Below are 18,146 nucleotides of genomic sequence, written 5' to 3'. Positions count from 1 at the left end.
ATCTTGGAGTTTGAAGACAGTGGTTACTTCATGTTGAAAACGAGCCAAAATATGAGCTTTGTCGTTATCCCTAATTCCTTACTATTTTTGTGACAATAGTTAGTTTGATTGGTCCTTCTCCTTCAAGATTACGAGGCATCATGTGCCTGCTTTGAACCAACTAATTACTAAATGATCCCTCAAATATTTCTGGGTTTCAGCCTCAACTATTTACCAATTTGGGTTTTTTAGTATTTCCTTGTCCACATATGAGGGGCATCCCCAAATTCTGCCATGTAATTCTGGTGTAGCTTCAAGTCTCCTACAACATTAGCTATTTATAGAAGTTTAGTATAATAGAATCAGCTAAGAAGTTATTACAAAAAGAGAAACTCCACTCCAACAGTACAATTTTGATGAATTGCATTCGAATAAGCAACTATTATAGTAGAGTTGGAGTAAAAAATGGCGAACAAAATTAGCCAATATTAGTAAAAAAATGACATGTAAAAGAAAAAGAGAGCAGAATTGAACAGAAATTGATTCTTTATTTGGCATCAATTTGGAGCATGCATATTTATTATATTGTTTTTCCAGTTTTCTTAATAATCATTCATATAAGAGAAGATGTCCTCTAACCTTTAATTTTCTTCAATATTCATTTGAAAGAAAGATAGATGTATGATTGGCTAAGAAATCTTCTATGTGGTGTTTGTCAAAACTGTGAACAAAAGATGGATGGTAACAATAAGAAATTTAAAAATTGTCCATCTGATGGAAATTAATTATAACTTAGACTTATAAAAAAAATCAATAACAGCAAGCGAATATTCATCTAATGGAATTAGTGGATTGGAGTTCCTTCACAGAAAACTTACCATCTCTGTCTCTGAAATAAAACCTTAAATTGTTTTGAGCAGATAGAAACTGCGAAGAAAAATTGATAAAACTAAAATTTGCACAAAAAAATGGATCCTTAAGTAACAGAATCATAAAAACAAAGTATACCTCTTTATTGCCATGGAGCGTTTCCAGGAGAACCCGGTGGTTGCTCTAAAAAGAATCTCACAGATAACGATGTTGGACACGGTGGCAAAGAGATGGAAGAAAAATGCCAATGGTGGCCAAAGGAGGAGGAGAAGTGCGTAGGATGCGGAGGAGGCTCCGGGACCGAAATTGGCGGAGGTGTATGAAGCGAAGGGGTAGGAAAAGAAGTGTGAGGAGGACGGTATTTGGTTTCTAGAGGAAGGTGAAGCCACAATGGCCATTTTTGAATTGATATGAATTGGATGTGACTGAAGCAGTGTAAAGAAAGAAACTAGAGAAAGAAAGAGAGTGTGTGCAATTTTTCATCAGCATTTAGCAGTGAGGAGATGCGACGCGAGCGGCGGCGGCAGCAGCATAAGAAGCTCGTGCGACGGAGAGAAGAAGCAGCTCGTGCGATGGAGAGAGGAAGAAGCTTGTGTTTTATTTGTGTGGAGTGTGAATCGAGCACTCTAGAGTTAGGTTTAACTTAATATTTTTCGACAGAATATTTTAAATTACAGACAAATTTTTTATCAATAATAATTTGATAAAATGTAGTATTTTTATTTATTTAAATATAGACATATTTTTCATCGGTAACTATTTTTCATGAAGAAAACTACTTTTTTTGACAGATTCTCTTTTCTGTTTGTAATTTATGCTAATTCATTTTTTTTTGTTTCCGACAAAAATTCTCTCGCAAAATATATCTATATTTCCATGGGATAAAATCTGTCAAAAATATGCATTTGTAATAAGTAGTTTTTTAGTAGTGGACCATGCAATATTTTTTGCACTTGACAATGATTAAAGTCTAAACTTGTCGAGCACTTAACTTGTCAAAAAGTTCAATATTTTTTATCAAAAATATTATTTTTGATATAACAAATGTCTCTAAGTATTTATTTTTTGACTAGGAGAAAGAAAATATAAATACTTAATATTATTCAATATTTTCAACTATCCTCAGAGTCATCAACTAGTTCTCTAATGATCGTTTCCATCATCAAATATCATCCACTTAGATTACCTTTATATTTCCTAACAAATTCAGAAGGTATGATCGACACAGTACCAGTTATTTCTTCATCTTTCTCGAAATACTCCTCATCGACACAGTTGAATCTATTTTAGGGAGTGGAGTTTCAACTGTTTTGCCTTTTTATTTGATCAACATGGGCTTTTCTCCTTTTGAAATTGTTTCATCATTTGCTAAAAAGACAATTTAATTTAAAGGAAAAGATTTTTCCCTTGATGGGTCGAAGTAGAAAGAACACCAGTATTAACTCAACGCAACTGTCGACCACCTTAGTTACCACCAATTCGACCTTGAAAATTAGTATTTCTACCATGACCTCAACCAAAATAACTACACCGAGCCTGTTGTTATTGATATTCTCTTATTTTCGATCACCAAACTTTTTCCAGTTCTTGATCCATCCAACCTCAATAGCCTAGGATGGACGAAACGAAGGTGAATAATTGTCCTGTGAATTTTGAGAAGATTGAGCATCTGGGCATCTTACCGGATGTCTTTGTCTTACTTGCTCTTCTTTGTCAAAATTGATCTTCGATGGCTTGATAAATTTGAAATCAATTCCAACTAATTGTTTGATCAACTTTATATATCGTATAAATATTTACAAATATTTTCACGTAGTGCATGGCAAATATTAGTGAAACATAATGTCATCATTGAAGAACCAAAGATAATAAAATGAATAAATATGATCCCATGTTTCAACCATACTTTTTTATTTTCTTTCAATTTATCAAAGGAAAATTATCTTCGATATAACAAATGCCCTTAAGTATTTATCTTTTGACATCTCGAGGCAAAACGACTGTTTGTCGAACTATTAGATCTTCGACATTTTGTTGAATATTTTCAGCCATACTCATTTTCAACATTTTATTGATTTTTTTATGATAACATATTTTTCAAATCATGGTAACTCTTTCTTATTTCTTCTTGGATCATTGGTAAGAGAGTTTGTCATATTTAATGATTCGAAAATATCATGATCATTACTCATGAAATTGTTTTTAAATTTCCAACTTCACAGAACTTCAAAGTTGAACAGAGAAACTTTTTATTTTCTAAAATTTGATCAACTTTACATAATTTCAAAGTTGGATAAAGATTTTTTTTTCACAATTATATCTAACAACTGCCAAAAACTATTTGTTGAGGACTTCTTCTTGTAGACATATTTGTATAGACTTTAATAGAATACGTAACTGAGTACGTAACTGCTTTCGAAGGGTTCCAATATGTACTTGTAACTTTATCAAAGTTTAAATTTGTCAAATATTGACTTGTCAAGGAGTTCAACAATAACTTGTCAAAAATATTATTTTTGATACAATAAAATATTATTTTTTAACTAGAAAGACAAAAGCAAAAAATACTTATCATCATTAGATATTATTTTTGACAAACTCATATTCAACCAATTTTCTCTCTTTCTTTTCTTCTTTTATTTTTCAACTTGTCGAACTCTCTCAGCCAAATGGGCTAAATCAGAAATATGCACATTGAGTAATTTTCGATGCATATTAAAGCCAAGACCTTTAATGGCTAGTTTGACGATCTTGCTTTCAGAAATCGACACATCACATTATTGCGAGCTTTTTTAATCGAATTATATAGTCATCTATCAATTCTTCATTGTCTCTTTTTAGAGCAAATAAGTCTGTTAAAGTTACTGTCAATTCTCCTCTATAAAATTGACTACGAAAAGTATTTTTCAATTGAGCCCATGTTAAAATTGAATTGGCCTTAAATTCGAAAACCATGCAAAAGTATTTTGTGTCAAAAAAGAAAGAAAAAACTTAATTTTCAACTCTTCATTGTTTGCTAAATTTTCAGGTTCTAGCAAATATCAAGCAATATTCTGTATAGTTGGTTTTCCTGCTTCTCCAGCAAATTTCATCACAATTTTAGGATTCTTTATCCCTCTTGACACTTTAGCTATTTGAATTGCATTTGGAAATGCTGGCACAAAATATGGTCGATTCATGAAGCCTATATTTTTTCCTACATGACTAAGGACATCTTCCACAATCCTAGTCACCTGATATTGATCCCCACGCTGATTAGTTTGAATTCTATTCACTACCTCATCAGCATTTTGACTCGGTCGAACAATATGAGGAATGACCTCCTCACCAAGATTATCTTGTGGGCTATCTTCATTTTCAAAAGCTATAATATTCTGGGAATTATTATGCCCCTCATCATACTCGACAATTCTAGCAATCATTTCAACTTATCTGGCCAATTTATCATATTTAAAATTATTATAAACCATAACAGGATTTAAAATGGTAGTTATTTGTTATGTTAGCAAATTGACTAAATTATGATGACTTTCATCTATGTGTTGTCAAAAAGCATTCATCGATCTTATACTATTCAATGTCAAAGCACCTTGATAATCATAACTCATGTCAGAAAACAAGAATGGTAATTGGTTATTTACTGCAACTGAGATACTTTCAAATCAATTTAGAGGCACATAATTTTTTCTACTAATGGCATTGTAGTTATAGGAAGAAGACCAAATGGGATCACTCTGTAGTTACTGGTGGTTGATTTTGCACTGCGTGCATTGCATTCATGAGTCCCTGAATTTGTATTAAACTGAACCATATTTTTTCCAAAATTATTCCGAATATTAACACTGGATTCACAAAGGTTTGTGCAACAATCACTGACGCATTTGACTCCATGTTACCATTAGGAACTTCTTCAACCATATTAATAATTTTACCATTGCACAACATGCACTAATGATAAAAAATTTTATGCATGACACTATGAAGACAAATAATTTTGACACAACTTAAGAAAAACTATCCCAACGGGCGTGCCAATTTGTTATGTAAATTTTTAACAAATTTGTGTTGGTTCAATATCTATTATCTGGAAGCGAAACCTACTCCTCTTTTGTAAGTTCCAGTTTTATCATGCATCAAAGTCGTCCATTTTTGTCATGAAAAAAAAGATATTTTTTATATTTTTTTAAATGAAATGAAAATAAAATTGACTTGCAAATTGAAATAATTGAATGTAAAGTTTGCTATAAACATAAATAAAAGAAAATTATGAAAATTGTGAAATATAAAATGACTGAATTATAAAAGTAAATTGCAGAATTTACAGAATTCAAAAGAACCATGAAAGAAATGATGGAAGGAACCCAACAGAAAATGAACTCATGTGCGAGAATATTTTTTGGAGTGGAATTCCAACTTTTTATTCTAATCTTAAAACTCCTCTTTACAGAGAATAATAATAATTAAAAAATTATAAATATATCTAATAACTTCTAAAAATTGCTTGTAAAAGACTTGTTCTATATACTTGGACAGTTATAATTCCATTATGAGAGAGTTCTTCATACAGCTAATAGCCCCCTCTCAAAAAATAAATTATCAAATAATTCGTTTATATGATCATTCGGGGTTGAGTTTATTTTTCAAATTCAATTTTGTCAAAGGAGTAAAAAATTTATTAGATTTCCAATCCAATACATAAGTAAATAGTTTCTATCCCAAAAATAGAAGATTGTGTCAGTTATAAAAGGTGTAAAAAATACAGATCCTACAAAAAAAATTTGTAATTTGTTATCCTTTTGTCTAATGGGCAAAACATACATAGACAGTTATAATTCCATTATAAAAAAATATGTAATCGTTTAATAGTAACCACTTCTAGAATAATTTTAATTTGTATTTAGAAATTGATCGACCATACAATATTTTTAAGGTGAACTCTACCATACCCTTTCTAAAATAAAGGATAAATTACCCCTTGTGGCATATACAGTGATTATCGATCAATTATCTTTTAACCAGAGTTCTAAAGTTCGAATAAGATCGTCAAATCTAATTGCTATCTCTAATACGATTGCTAGAAAATCTTTAAAATGAGAGAGCTAAAAAACTGATAAAAATTTGTAATATATTAATTAAAAATGATGGTAATTGGTACGTGAAAGAAGACACCAAAGTATTTTATTTTTTATTTTTTCTCTTTAATTGCTCTTAAATTATTTTTCAATCATTATTCAGATAATGAAAATCTTAAAATGGTAATTATTGACTTATTATTTTTATGACTAACTAATATTTTGATTTGTGTTTGTTATATAGTTATACAAGGCTATGAGGGTTGGTTATCTGAAGAGGAGTATCATTGTTGATCCGACTGAATTTTAAGAAAAAATACTAGGAAAAAAATCTTAGGAAAGAGAGAGCTGAAAAATTAATAGATGTGCTCGTTGAAATGGGAGATTGAAAGCATATGAACAAGTTCAAAATCTTAACCTAATTGATTGGAAATGGTGATTGGATTTGAGAGGAATTATGGTTTTAAAATTAGAGAAGAAGAGGTGTATTTGGTAGAAATTATGAAAATGACACTACTATCAAGTTTCAAGAGAAACATCGCGTCAATTGAAAAGAAAATAGAAGATAACGTAAATCTTGGAACTCTGGTAGAAGAATAATTTATGAATAATCACTGTATATGTCACAAGGGGTAATTTACCCTTTATTTTAGAAAAGATAGAGTAAAATTTTCCTATTTTTAATACTTGACAATAATCAAAATCTAAACTTTTTGAGCTGAATTTATCAAAAAATTTAATAATATCTTTATAAAAAATATTATTTTTGATATAACAATACTTAAATATAAATCCATATGGTGTATTGTTAATTAAAATATGCAAATCCATGTTAGTGTTATCCGAAAGAAATAAACTCCATATTATATTCCTACTTTAATGGAAAGTTTCAAACTACGATGACCCTTATTTTTGACTGAGTGAGTGAGATAGTGAAAGTGTGTGTAATCGATCACAAAGAAAGAGCGAACGGAAAGGAATATGTGGTTTCTTGGTTGGAAAGGAGAATCTGGCTTCTCAGCCTCCTCCACAGCGGAGCAAGTCACTCAAGGCATTGATGGACACGGCCTCACCGCCATCGTCACCGGTTCCTTCCTCCTCCTTCCTTTTTAGTTTTTACTTTCCTTTTATTAGGTTGTTTTACTCATCGCAATATCATCGTCGATCAGTTTCGATCACACCTCTGCTGATCTCATATATAAATCCAATAATCACACTATATTGTAGATCTGATTTATTTTTAAATTTTCTATGATATCTTTTCAACTACGAAGCTGATTACGGCCACTTATTGGAGTATAGTGTTATTTTTCCGATTGGTGATCAATTTTTCCTGAAATAGTCATATGATCCCTGCAAATTGTTATTTAATTTTAATTTAAATTTGCATCGGTGTTGAGTAATCAATAATTTAATTACTTATTATGTTTGATATTAGGGGCTACAAGTGGCCTTGGTTTGGAGACGACGCGAGTTTTTGCACTGCGCGGTGTCCATGTTGTTATGGCTGTAAGGAGTGTTGAATCTGGCACCAAGGTCAAAGAAACAATATTGAAGGAAATTCCCTCAGCTAAAATTGATGTCATGGAATTAGATCTTTGCTCTATGGCATCTGTTAGGAAGTTTGCATCAGATTATATTTCATCTGGACGTCCACTCAATATCCTAATGTATGTCTTGTTTGACATAGATGAACTCTTCCAGTACAACTTTCTATACAAGTCTTTCTGTTTTGTCTTCAGCATCTGCACCTGCTCTGATTGCATGTTTTAAAATAAAATGAAGTTCTTCTTTCGATTGAAGTAACAATGCAGGGGTGATGGCAACTCCATTCCAGCTTTCTCAAGACAACATTGAGATGCAGTTTGCAACGAATCATTTGAGTATGTTCTATTACCTGTTTTCCTCACATATTGAGTTTCCTCATGTTACCTTGTTGGGTTGATAGAACCGAAAATTGTCATTCACTCTGCTAAAATATAAAAGGAATTAAAGAGATTCTAATTATACTATTTTGTAGGTCATTTTCTCTTGACAAACCTTTTATTAGAAACTATGAAAAGAACTGTACGTGAATGCAAACGGGAGGGAAGGATAGTCATTCTATCTTCGGAAGCACACAGACTTCCATATCAAGAAGGAATTCGTTTTGATAAGATCAATGATGAATCAGTGTAATTTTGGAATCATAGATCCTTGGTTTCTCGTTTTTCTTTATTTGCTAATTGCTACTGAGATTGTACTGCAAATATGCTTGATGACATTTTTCTTTTCATTTTCATTGTTTTAGGTTCCCAAATTTGTACAATTCACCCTGTTTTATACCTTCTTTTTTTTGTGGGGGCAGGTACAACAGTTATTATGCTTATGGACAATCAAAGCTTGCTAATATTTTGCATGCCAAAGAACTTACGAGGCGCTTTAAGGTATTTTTTTTACATCCGTTTGTCTTTTTGACCGTTTGGTGTGAACTTCTTGGTTGATTTTAATGTAGAACAATGCATACTCCTTTTTCTGACAGGAAGGAGTTGAAATAACCGCTAACGCACTTCATCCAGGATCAATTATTACAAATATTCTGCGTTACCATGGTTACATTAATGGTTAGTGGCTATACTATTCGAGTAAGGCTTGATTTGGTATTGTTGTATGCTTGGTCACGATAGCATTCAAAAGGAAGCAAAACAGAATTATGCCGGGTCCTAGTTGTCAATTCATATACATAAATTGTTTGTTTGAATTTGTATTCATGTATCCACCACTTGGCTTTTGCAGCTGTTGCTAATATGGTGGGTAAATACTTACTTAAAAATGTGCAACAGGTATTTCGTACATCTGTTGCTGATATGCTAAATGCTTATATGCTATGGCAGATATATTGAGTTGTTCTGACATGTTTTACAGGGAGCTGCCACTCAATGTTATGTAGCATTGCATCCACAAGTTAAGGGAATATCTGGTGAGTACTTTATGGACAGCAATAAGGCAACGCCAACCCATCTGGCTAATGATTCAGAGCTGGCTAAAAAACTATGGGAGTTCAGCGTAAGCCTAACTAATCAAAAGTAGCTCACAGGATTGTCTGACTACTAAGTAAGGGCAAAACATAGTTGTATTGAAAAAATGTTTAGCAGAATAGAAACTTGCTCACAAGCTGTATAAGCTGTATATATGTAAATTTAAGACGCGATGCATAACCACCCAAGGAGTGCTATAATTTGGCATATACATTACATGAAGCCTTTGCATTTTCAATTTGCAAAAGAGTAATGACTTTCCTTCCAGCAAAAAGTCCAGACAGAGGTAGATTTATTTTTGAAATATATAAAGTTTATTCAATACAACGCCTCTTGTAGCACACAATCCCACAGAACATTATTCAAAATGGAGGAAATTCTAGCTAAACTCAAAATTGTGTTGAGTTTCTACTTTCTAGTTATATATATATTCTATACAGTAAATATGTTTCTACAAATCTGCTTTTTGGTCCCTCCACCATTTTCAGCTGAGATGATGAAATATAAAATACCTTGGGTGAGGACAGCAAATTTTGCATCTACAAGGGGTTTTGGTCCCACTCTGTAAACTACTGTCTCAAACATGAGTCAATTGGGGAACGCTTACATCCCCGCGCAAAACACTCACGTTTGACTATAGATAATAGTTAAACTATATTCCTCCAGCATGTTTATGGTATATGTTTATGCTAATGCACCCTATGATGTATATACCGTCTTAGAACGTTTATTATTCACATGCACGGTGTCCCCTCTGGTCACTGAAGTGCAGGTGACATGCCATTTGTGTTGTCGGGCCTTGCCTGGGAGTACTGGCTCGGCAATCTAAGTAAGTATTCATCCGAACACAATCCCTCATGGGCGTTTGAGGCACATTATAAAATTCTCTTCGGACAACCCTCTTATAATTGGTTGCAAGAGCATCATCATCAGATGAAATTATTACATCCCGAGAAGGTATGGTTACTCGAAGGGCATCATGTGTAAGATCCTGATAATGAAACCCATCCTGAGACCTTGGCATCAGACATGCAGCTTCATGTGAGAACATCGGCTGCTTGTTTCTATGAAACGAGATTGTACGACCACTATCATTGAATGGTGTGGATAGGCCAGATGTGGTACGAGGACTAACTACTGGAACTGTAGGCACTCTTCCAGCCACATCAAATGTTCCCAAAGGCCGCTGTCCAAGGGGAGAAACGGGGCATGACATGTTCCTTGGTGTATGCACATCACTAGAAACAAGTTAGATAGACAGTTAATACCTTCATTGCCGAAGTATCAAAAGTATCTAGAACTGAATAAAAACTAGCATTGCAGAAGTTTGACCGAATTTTCTTTCACAAAGCCACAACATTCTTATCAATTAATCAAGCTTAATTATGAACAACTAAAAGTATCTAACCAGCTTATAGAATACATAACGTACTAGTGAATGCTACAAAAATTAATATGAACGAAAATATTCTTGTTTTATTAGTGTATTTATTTATCCATATAAACACGAGTGGGCATTTTATTTTTTATTTATTTATTTATTTATTTATTTTGGTGGAGGAGAGGGGGGTTGGGGGACCAACCTTGATGCAGAGCCGATTCTCAACCTTCTTGGCCGACTGGTACCACCACCCATTTCTGACTCTAAGCACAAATTATGTTTTGCAGGTCCAATGGCCTGAAAGAACATTCAAGAGAATGATAAATAGTTCACTCAAAAATCTGCGAAACACAAAAAAGAAATGAAAATAAAAAACATACATCCATTTCTTCGCTGTTGATGGAATACTATTATATTTTAATATTTTGTTATATTTTAGCCTACTTTTGGAGCCCTTCTTTTGTTACTATTTTTCTTTCAACAAAATTATGCAAAACCTCAAACACAAATCTATGCAAAGAATGATAGTATGTAATCAGTCACTGAATATACACTTTCAATTGCTTTTACCAGAGATTTCAGTTCATCTACAATAGCTGGTGATGCTTCTGAAGGATGTACAGTCAGAATGGTTCTTTCTAGTGTAGCCTTTTTGACAAATGAATGCTCTAGAAGTTGCGCAGCCGATGGGCGGTCCTGGGGATTTTTTTGCAGACAAAGCCTCACAAAGTCTTTCCCATCTTCTGATAGATGTTCTGGTGCTTCAGGCAGTTTCTTCATCTGTAAAATCTTAAATATAGCAGCCACCTTCAAGGGTGTAGGGTACAAAAGAAAAAAAATAATTATGAAACGAAGTTAAATTATATAATCCAATATATAGATCCATATATCAAACTCTGCTTACCCCCTCAAACTGGCTCCAAGGTGGTTTTGTCGTAGCCATCTCCAGAACAGTGCAGCCAAGACTCCATATATCAACAGCAAGATTACAATCATTTGAATTATGTACAACCTAAGTAATTGAGGCATTGTCACAAACAGAACCATGTGAAAAACAAGTGTCAAACGGTACTTATGGAGGAGGGAAATCATGCTGACCTCAGGTGCCATCCAGTGAGGACTTCCTTTGAATGAAAATGGACAAGACTCCCCAGTTATCTGTAAATAATTTCAGATAGGAAATATTCAACTCCATTTAAATTATCTAACCAAGGCAGTTCCTTCATTAACATGAACATCATACATAAGAAAACATATATAAATTCTCTTACATGCTTTGCCATCCCAAAATCTGCCAATTTTATCTGTCCATTAGGGTCCACTAGTATATTGGCTCCCTTAATGTCCCTGAAGAGAATATAGTAATTAGACCAAGAAATTTTTGTTTCACACGCAAAAATGTAATTAGAGATGTTACTTGAAACACGGATGTAATTATAAGAATTTCATATGATGATCTACCAAACTCACCTGTGGACAGTGTTCTTAGCATGCAGATACGCAAGTCCTAATAGAATTTGCCGAGTATAATTACGAATGGCATTTTCACCTAACTGGCCATACTCTCGAAGCAGTTTGTAAATAGACCCGGCGGAGACATACTCCAAGTATATGTAAAGTTTGTCCTCTACCTGTTAGGCATAAAAAATCACAGTACAGTTAACACAATTCTAAGTATTGATAGCCAACAGCATGAAAGAATATTATGCAACCAAATTCCATGTTACTAAAATAAATTGAGAAAACAAATTTAAGAACCCATAAGATATATTGAACTTGCAATTGTAAAGAGATATAATAAAATGTTGCTCAAAGCATAGAAGCAATTGATGTGGCTGATTTGTTTAGAGAAATCTGTTTTAATGCCTTGATTGTAACTGAGAATTCAAAATGAAATCAGTTACTGAATGAATTAAGTAACTAATTCAGTAAACATACCGTTTCAGAACCATAATATCGAACTATATTTGGATGCTGCAACTGACTTAGAAGCATAATTTCCTGAAAATGTATCAGGTACATGAGAATACTTGTTGTCCTGAAAATGTATAGTCCTTTGTTCCTTTTCATTCAAAAGGAAAAGTAAATGTTTTATTTTTTGTAAACTTTTCATGTGGTGAGCAAGCTTACTTGTTGAAGTTGCTGTGCGCATTCCCTTGATTTAGCATCATCTGCAAAAAGCGTTACCTCCTTCATCGCACACATCTCACCACTTTCACTACAGATCAGAGAACTTGATATAAATCAGATTAAGCTTTAAAGGTTCAAAAGATAAAATGCAAGAAAAATCATGATTGTGTCAAACTAACAGACAAAGATGAGTTAAAATGCTGATATATGTATATCAAATGCAATCTGAATGTTTGAGTATTCCAAAATCGAGATAAGAATGTCCAAATGTGTACATGGCATAGGCACACGCAAAACACCCACATGATACAGACCTGTCAAAACCAAGATAAACATGTCCAAATGTCCCCCTTCCGAGCAACTTCCCCTTTTTCCAGCGTGAAACTTGGCTTGTTTGGATCTCTGCTCTGGCAGGACTGCGAGGAGCTGATGGAGTTGTAGATGAAGAATAGTTTGGAGAAAGACAATAACTGGTGACTGTTATCGGAGGAAGCGGTAAAGGATGAGTTTTTTTAGTAACATCATCAGGATGTCTTGTAGTTATTTCCAAAGGGAAGGTGCCAGCTCGTGGATGAAGAGGTGTGACAGCACCACCCTGTATTCTGGAACGGGGACCAGGGCTTGTCATTCTCGGACTAGGTATAGGAGAACACTCAGGGCTGTACCTGTTAAGAGGCAAAATTACCTGTCCTGGCAGATCCCCAACATCTGAGTTTTGGCCTGAACCAGGACTAGAGTAATTCCCTGATGCTGCATATGGACAAGGCTTTCCTGTCCATAGTGCAGAGTTTAATAGCTGGTCAGGGCCAAGTGCTCTCACTGGACTTCTAGAAGGGCTTGATGTTGACCTTTCTTGAGCACTGAATAAACCACAGGTACGGCCTATTTTTAGATTGGGCAAATGCAAACGACTCCGTTTTGGTGAAGTAGATGGATTCTTAACACCGCACATTTGAGGAGCTGGGCTTGAGGATGCTCCTAAGTCATTCTGGAAAGTAACAGGTGATCTGTTCCTGTGCACCAACCTTTAGGAGCATATGAATTATTAGTAAAGGAAAAGAATATAAGGTAAATGCATAGTATGTTTAAAGCAATGTATTCAGATGGAAGCAAACCGACCTGAAAGACCTGTTAATGGTGGCCCTGTTTCCAATTTCATAGTCGGTTGCCAGAGGACTAATGAGATGTGAATCAGATGAGTCACCACTATAACCAGAGCTATCACTTGAAACAGATGCGGTATCTATATATCCCTCAGCATCAGTAGGATATCCCCTGTTGGAAACAACACCAGATGCCGGTAGGGGACAATATGGAGATTGCTTAGAACCACTAGCTCTTTCCATTCTTGATGGTAAACAAATTCCAGAATTTGCGTCACTGACAACAGGAAGGTGCGACCCTGACAGTGGGAGCTGCTGAAATAGAGGCCTTTCTAATTCTGAAAAACTTCGACAGCGGGACACATATGTGGAGGAGGGTGATGATATTCTTGAAGCTACAACAGATTGGGATTGCTTCTCTGACCTGGTGCCAATAACATGTCTTCTAGATCCTTTGGATTTGTCATTGCGTATCTTTTCAGAAGCATTCTTAAATTTTTGCTGTATTGCATCAATAATACTTTCCCTTTTTGACTTCTTTCTCTCCTTCACCTCTTTAGACTTCACCCACCATATCGGCATGTTTAGGCAAAAGCTTGTCAAACACAGGGAAAATAAGAGAAAACTGAAGGAAATCTTGGCAAACTATGTGTGCAAAGTCTTATGTGGCATTGAAATGTATCTCTTCTAATGAAGAGTGCTGCATTGTTCTTATAAATTATTGCTCATGTAGAACCACAAGAACCTATATAGCAAACTTCAAATGTTAGTTAGGTCTTTCCAAAATTTTAAACATTTAATAAATTTATTCGGTGACAGAAATGAGCAGAATCCAAGAAAAGAGAACTGCTATGCAGGAACTAAATGGGGCACATAAGTGAATAACCACAAACAATAATGAATGAGTGGGGCTATAAATGATTTCCGTCCCTTTAGATATGTAATATTAAACTGTCAATCACAATCGAACACATATTACACAAATAAATGAATAACAGCAAAAAATAACAAATCAATGATGCTATAACTGTAATCGTCTCCCAGTATATACGAGACAATGCATATTGTCAATCACAATGCAAGACGTCATGAACAAGTTTCTCCACAGGTTCCCTGATTCCCGGATAAATTTCCGTTAACCATTTGACATAGTATAAGAGTTCATTTAATAACTTGTGTAACTGAGGTCAGAACAAATCAATCATTTGAACTCTTTTCATTGGTTGAAAGTTCATATTTACAATCTATTGCATGCATGAAGTAATTAGAGTATATCAATTTGAAATTCAATTTCTTGATAATTATGAGATCAAACAAATCATCCACCCAAAGATTCAGAACCGAAAAAATGAAAAGGGAAACAAAAATGATATGGAGAGATGATCCATTCGGAATATTTATGCATTAGATGACAGAGTTGAAATATTAATATCACATGCTAGTGACTAAACACAGGTGCTGAAGTAGCGAAAAAGATCATTCGAAAGGGTAGCTTTAATAATATCACCAAGCAAATGATGGACCCTAACACAAGACAATGACATTACAAATGCTTTCAGATCCTAACAAGAAATCCACGGAGCCAGGGAAAATTATCTGCTTGAAAAGTATGCTGATAATATCAGGGCTCCAGCAAAGTTTTGAAATTAATAAATAAATAATAATGAAAAAAGTCACCAATGAAATTTAATTGATTTTGTCACAAACAGTTGAATCTAGAGTATCACTTAAAAGCCTCGAAACCATGGTCCTATATCAACGAAGATGACATCCATTTCATACTTAAGACCTCAAAAGAGGGGACCACTGACAAAGAAGTCGTGAACAAAATTCAAACGGAGGCTTACTATGCAGGATTCAAAATTTGACAAAAATGGACTTAAGGCAGGATTTGCACTCCAACAAAGAAAGAATCACTCCAAGGATTCGATGATTCTGAAGGTACATTGCATGACTTAGCATTTATTAGAGAAATTTCCTGCAAATGGCAGATTGAAGCAAAACCAAAACTCAATAAAAGCATATATTCAAAATTTTGCAGCCTCTCCTACCAGAATAATTATAACATGAAGAATTATCTCTTTTCTTGATAACGAACTTACCAGTAAGGGAGAAAAAATTATCAAAGTTCCTTGCCTCCGTTTTATCTCTCTAAGCGGTTTTTTTTTTTTCACGGAAGATTAGAAAACCTAGACGATTCAGCAAACAATCATCAGACGAGAACACAAGTCAGCAAATGAAGCATAATCAGCAGCTACGTTCAAATCCGATCAACTTGCTGAAACAACTCTATGGAACTCAGACGATATAAAAAAAATCAACGACGAAAAGAAAAATTCGAGTTATAACAACAAACAAGCAAAGCTACCAGCGATGATAATAATAATAATAATAATAATAAACACCGTTGGAGCCAACGGAAAATGCAGAAGAAAAAGAAAACGTAACGGAACAAATTCGAATTCAATAGATAAACATGCAGAGGGATTGCTTCCGAAGGACAGGTTTCGAAATGAACCGACAAGTGTTACATCAATTCAGCAGAAAAAATAAAAAAAAAATCAAAGCAGCAGATGACAGTGTAACCCTATCTTTGATCACTTACTCAATGCTGTGTTTCTTAGCATCCAAAACGTCGACGTTTTGACGGATAGACGAAGCTCAGGGTGTTATTTAAAGACACCGCTAAGAGAAGAAGCTAAGAAAGCACAGAGAGTGTGACAAGAACGAAGAGAAAGGAGGACGAGGAAGAACAAGAATATGAACGGGGAGAGAGTAGAGAGTAGAAGAGAGAACTAGCGCTAGAAACAGTTCACCGTGTGAGAAAATTGATTATTTCATTTCACCTTTTATAATTAAAATAAAAATGTGCATCAGAGTCCGGGCTATTCTCCGCGCGTAGGAACCTATGGTGTTGGGGATCGAATGGTTCTGATTAAATTTGAGTTCACGAAGATGCTACGTGGCGGAATATTATAATGGCTCCCTCACTTGAGATTGGTTAGGAGTATGGGATTTTGGTGCACCTTCGTGTACTGGAAATATCTTCATAAAATGGTTTTTAACGGCAACTTAACTTACTCAAGAATCTGTGTTTTATTATTTTCCATTTTCTTTATTTTTTGGATTTGATTCCTTTCTATTTTCATGGTGATTACTTTGGCAACCGTAGATTTCCTCTCTCCCTGCCCCTTGGCGGCGAAAGATTTTTTGGGTGGGCCTGGCGGTGGGGCTCACTGCAATATAAATTGTCGTCTTACCAACAAATATAAAAAAAGCGTATTTTTTTTTACTAAAAAAAGCGTTTATTTTGTGAGACTAAAATTAGAATTGAAGAATTAAAATTTAATATTATATTTAATAATTAGAGATTTAATTAAAGTTTTAGTTTTAAAATGTGAAATTAATTATTAAATTATTATTATATATTTGCATATAAATATATATTATTTGATTTATTTTAATATATATTTTATAATAAAAATTTATGTGTAATTAAAAATTATTAAATAATTATTTAATTAAATTTGTCAAATATTTAAAAAATTTTAAATTTTAATTATTAATTTTATATAAAAATAACTATATATAAATTTGTATACATAAAAATGATTTAATAATTAATCTTGTATATAATATAATTGAATAATAATATATATGTGTCAATGCTATTTGATAAAATTTCATTATATGTATTTTGTATTAGGAGTAATATTTCTTAATTTGAGAGTAACTCTTTTAATTTGAAGTGGAAAAAATCACACTATTTTTCTAACTGGTATGCTTGAGTTTCATATGGGTTTTGCTAACAAAGACACTTATTTTACATTTTTTTTAAGTTTTTATTCACCTTTTATATAAAAATACTTTGAAAATTTTAAAATGCTTAATCTTTCAATACTAACTTTCTACGGTCACTCCTCATGCAAGAAAAAAGTCTAAAATTTTGTATTATTTGTGCCACTTATAAATAATTACAAGATAATAAAGAATTAATTAATGTATTTTGTTATAATATAATGTGAATGTCTTGGTTAATAAATAATTAATATATTTTACCACTTATAAATAATTACAAGTTAATGCACATGTTTATCACCAAACTATATTCTAGTATTAGTTAAATTTGGCTAATTCATTTATAATATATTTTATATTTTTATATTTTGAATTGATGAATAACTTTAAATAAGTCAAACTCATCGTATTCATAACACACCAAATAAGAAGTAAGTGAGTATACATTGGTGTTGTTTTGAATAATACTAGTGTATCTATCCGTATTAGAGTTAAACCTCAAAGTGGTTTTTGAGATTTACAAAATGCATTGATTTAGTCTCTGACTTTTCAATTGCATTAATTATGTTCTCCAAATTGCAAAAAATGCATTAACGTGGTCCCTCTCGAATTTTCCGTTCATATTTTTTGCCGACGGGAGTGACGTGGCGAATGATTGCCATGCTGGAGTGTCTAACGGTTGCATGATGTGGCAAATGAAAGTTTATGACTCAATTTGGTCTCTGATCCCTTTTTAAACCCTAACTCAAAAGTAGCACACCACTTCTTCGTCTTCATCATCTTCTTCGTCTTCTTC

At 33.5% G+C, this 18,146-nt stretch overlaps 2 protein-coding genes across 8 annotated transcripts; one reads left to right on the top strand and one right to left on the bottom strand.

The window, feature by feature from the left end:
- Positions 1–6,724: 6,724 nt before the first annotated feature.
- LOC112790884 (short-chain dehydrogenase TIC 32, chloroplastic) lies at positions 6,725–9,212 on the top strand. 2 transcript variants are annotated; one of them, XM_025833494.3, is made up of 8 exons: positions 6,725–7,008; positions 7,360–7,591; positions 7,725–7,804; positions 7,942–8,095; positions 8,269–8,347; positions 8,443–8,524; positions 8,697–8,743; positions 8,826–9,212. In XM_025833494.3, exons 1-8 carry the CDS (start codon positions 6,903–6,905, stop codon positions 8,988–8,990), a joined length of 945 nt encoding a protein of 314 aa, XP_025689279.1. In that variant the 5' UTR covers positions 6,725–6,902; the 3' UTR covers positions 8,991–9,212. The 2 variants fall into 2 exon arrangements, with proteins under 2 accessions (XP_025689279.1, XP_025689280.1); XM_025833495.3 differs by having other exon boundaries at positions 6,748–7,008; positions 8,278–8,347.
- Positions 9,177–16,373, bottom strand: LOC112790883 (mitogen-activated protein kinase kinase kinase YODA). 6 transcript variants are annotated; one of them, XM_025833490.2, is made up of 14 exons: positions 16,158–16,373; positions 15,655–15,741; positions 15,400–15,530; positions 13,569–14,297; positions 12,764–13,474; positions 12,450–12,537; positions 12,258–12,320; positions 11,790–11,950; positions 11,591–11,666; positions 11,418–11,477; positions 11,224–11,331; positions 10,890–11,126; positions 10,522–10,616; positions 9,177–10,176 (listed from the first exon to the last, which is right to left on the bottom strand). In XM_025833490.2, the coding sequence occupies exons 4-14, from the start codon at positions 14,132–14,134 to the stop codon at positions 9,669–9,671; spliced, it is 2,673 nt and encodes an 890-aa protein (XP_025689275.1). In that variant the 5' UTR covers positions 14,135–14,297; positions 15,400–15,530; positions 15,655–15,741; positions 16,158–16,373; the 3' UTR covers positions 9,177–9,668. The 6 variants fall into 6 exon arrangements, with proteins under 6 accessions (XP_025689275.1, XP_072089360.1, XP_025689278.1 ...); XM_072233259.1 differs by having other exon boundaries at positions 9,177–10,158; XM_025833493.2 differs by having other exon boundaries at positions 10,890–11,099.
- Positions 16,374–18,146: the final 1,773 nt, after the last annotated feature.

Source organism: Arachis hypogaea, chromosome 3 (assembly GCF_003086295.3).
Source record: "Arachis hypogaea cultivar Tifrunner chromosome 3, arahy.Tifrunner.gnm2.J5K5, whole genome shotgun sequence".
NCBI classification, from domain to species: Eukaryota; Viridiplantae; Streptophyta; class Magnoliopsida; order Fabales; family Fabaceae; genus Arachis; species Arachis hypogaea.
This window is presented reverse-complemented; position numbering and strand designations above follow the sequence as displayed.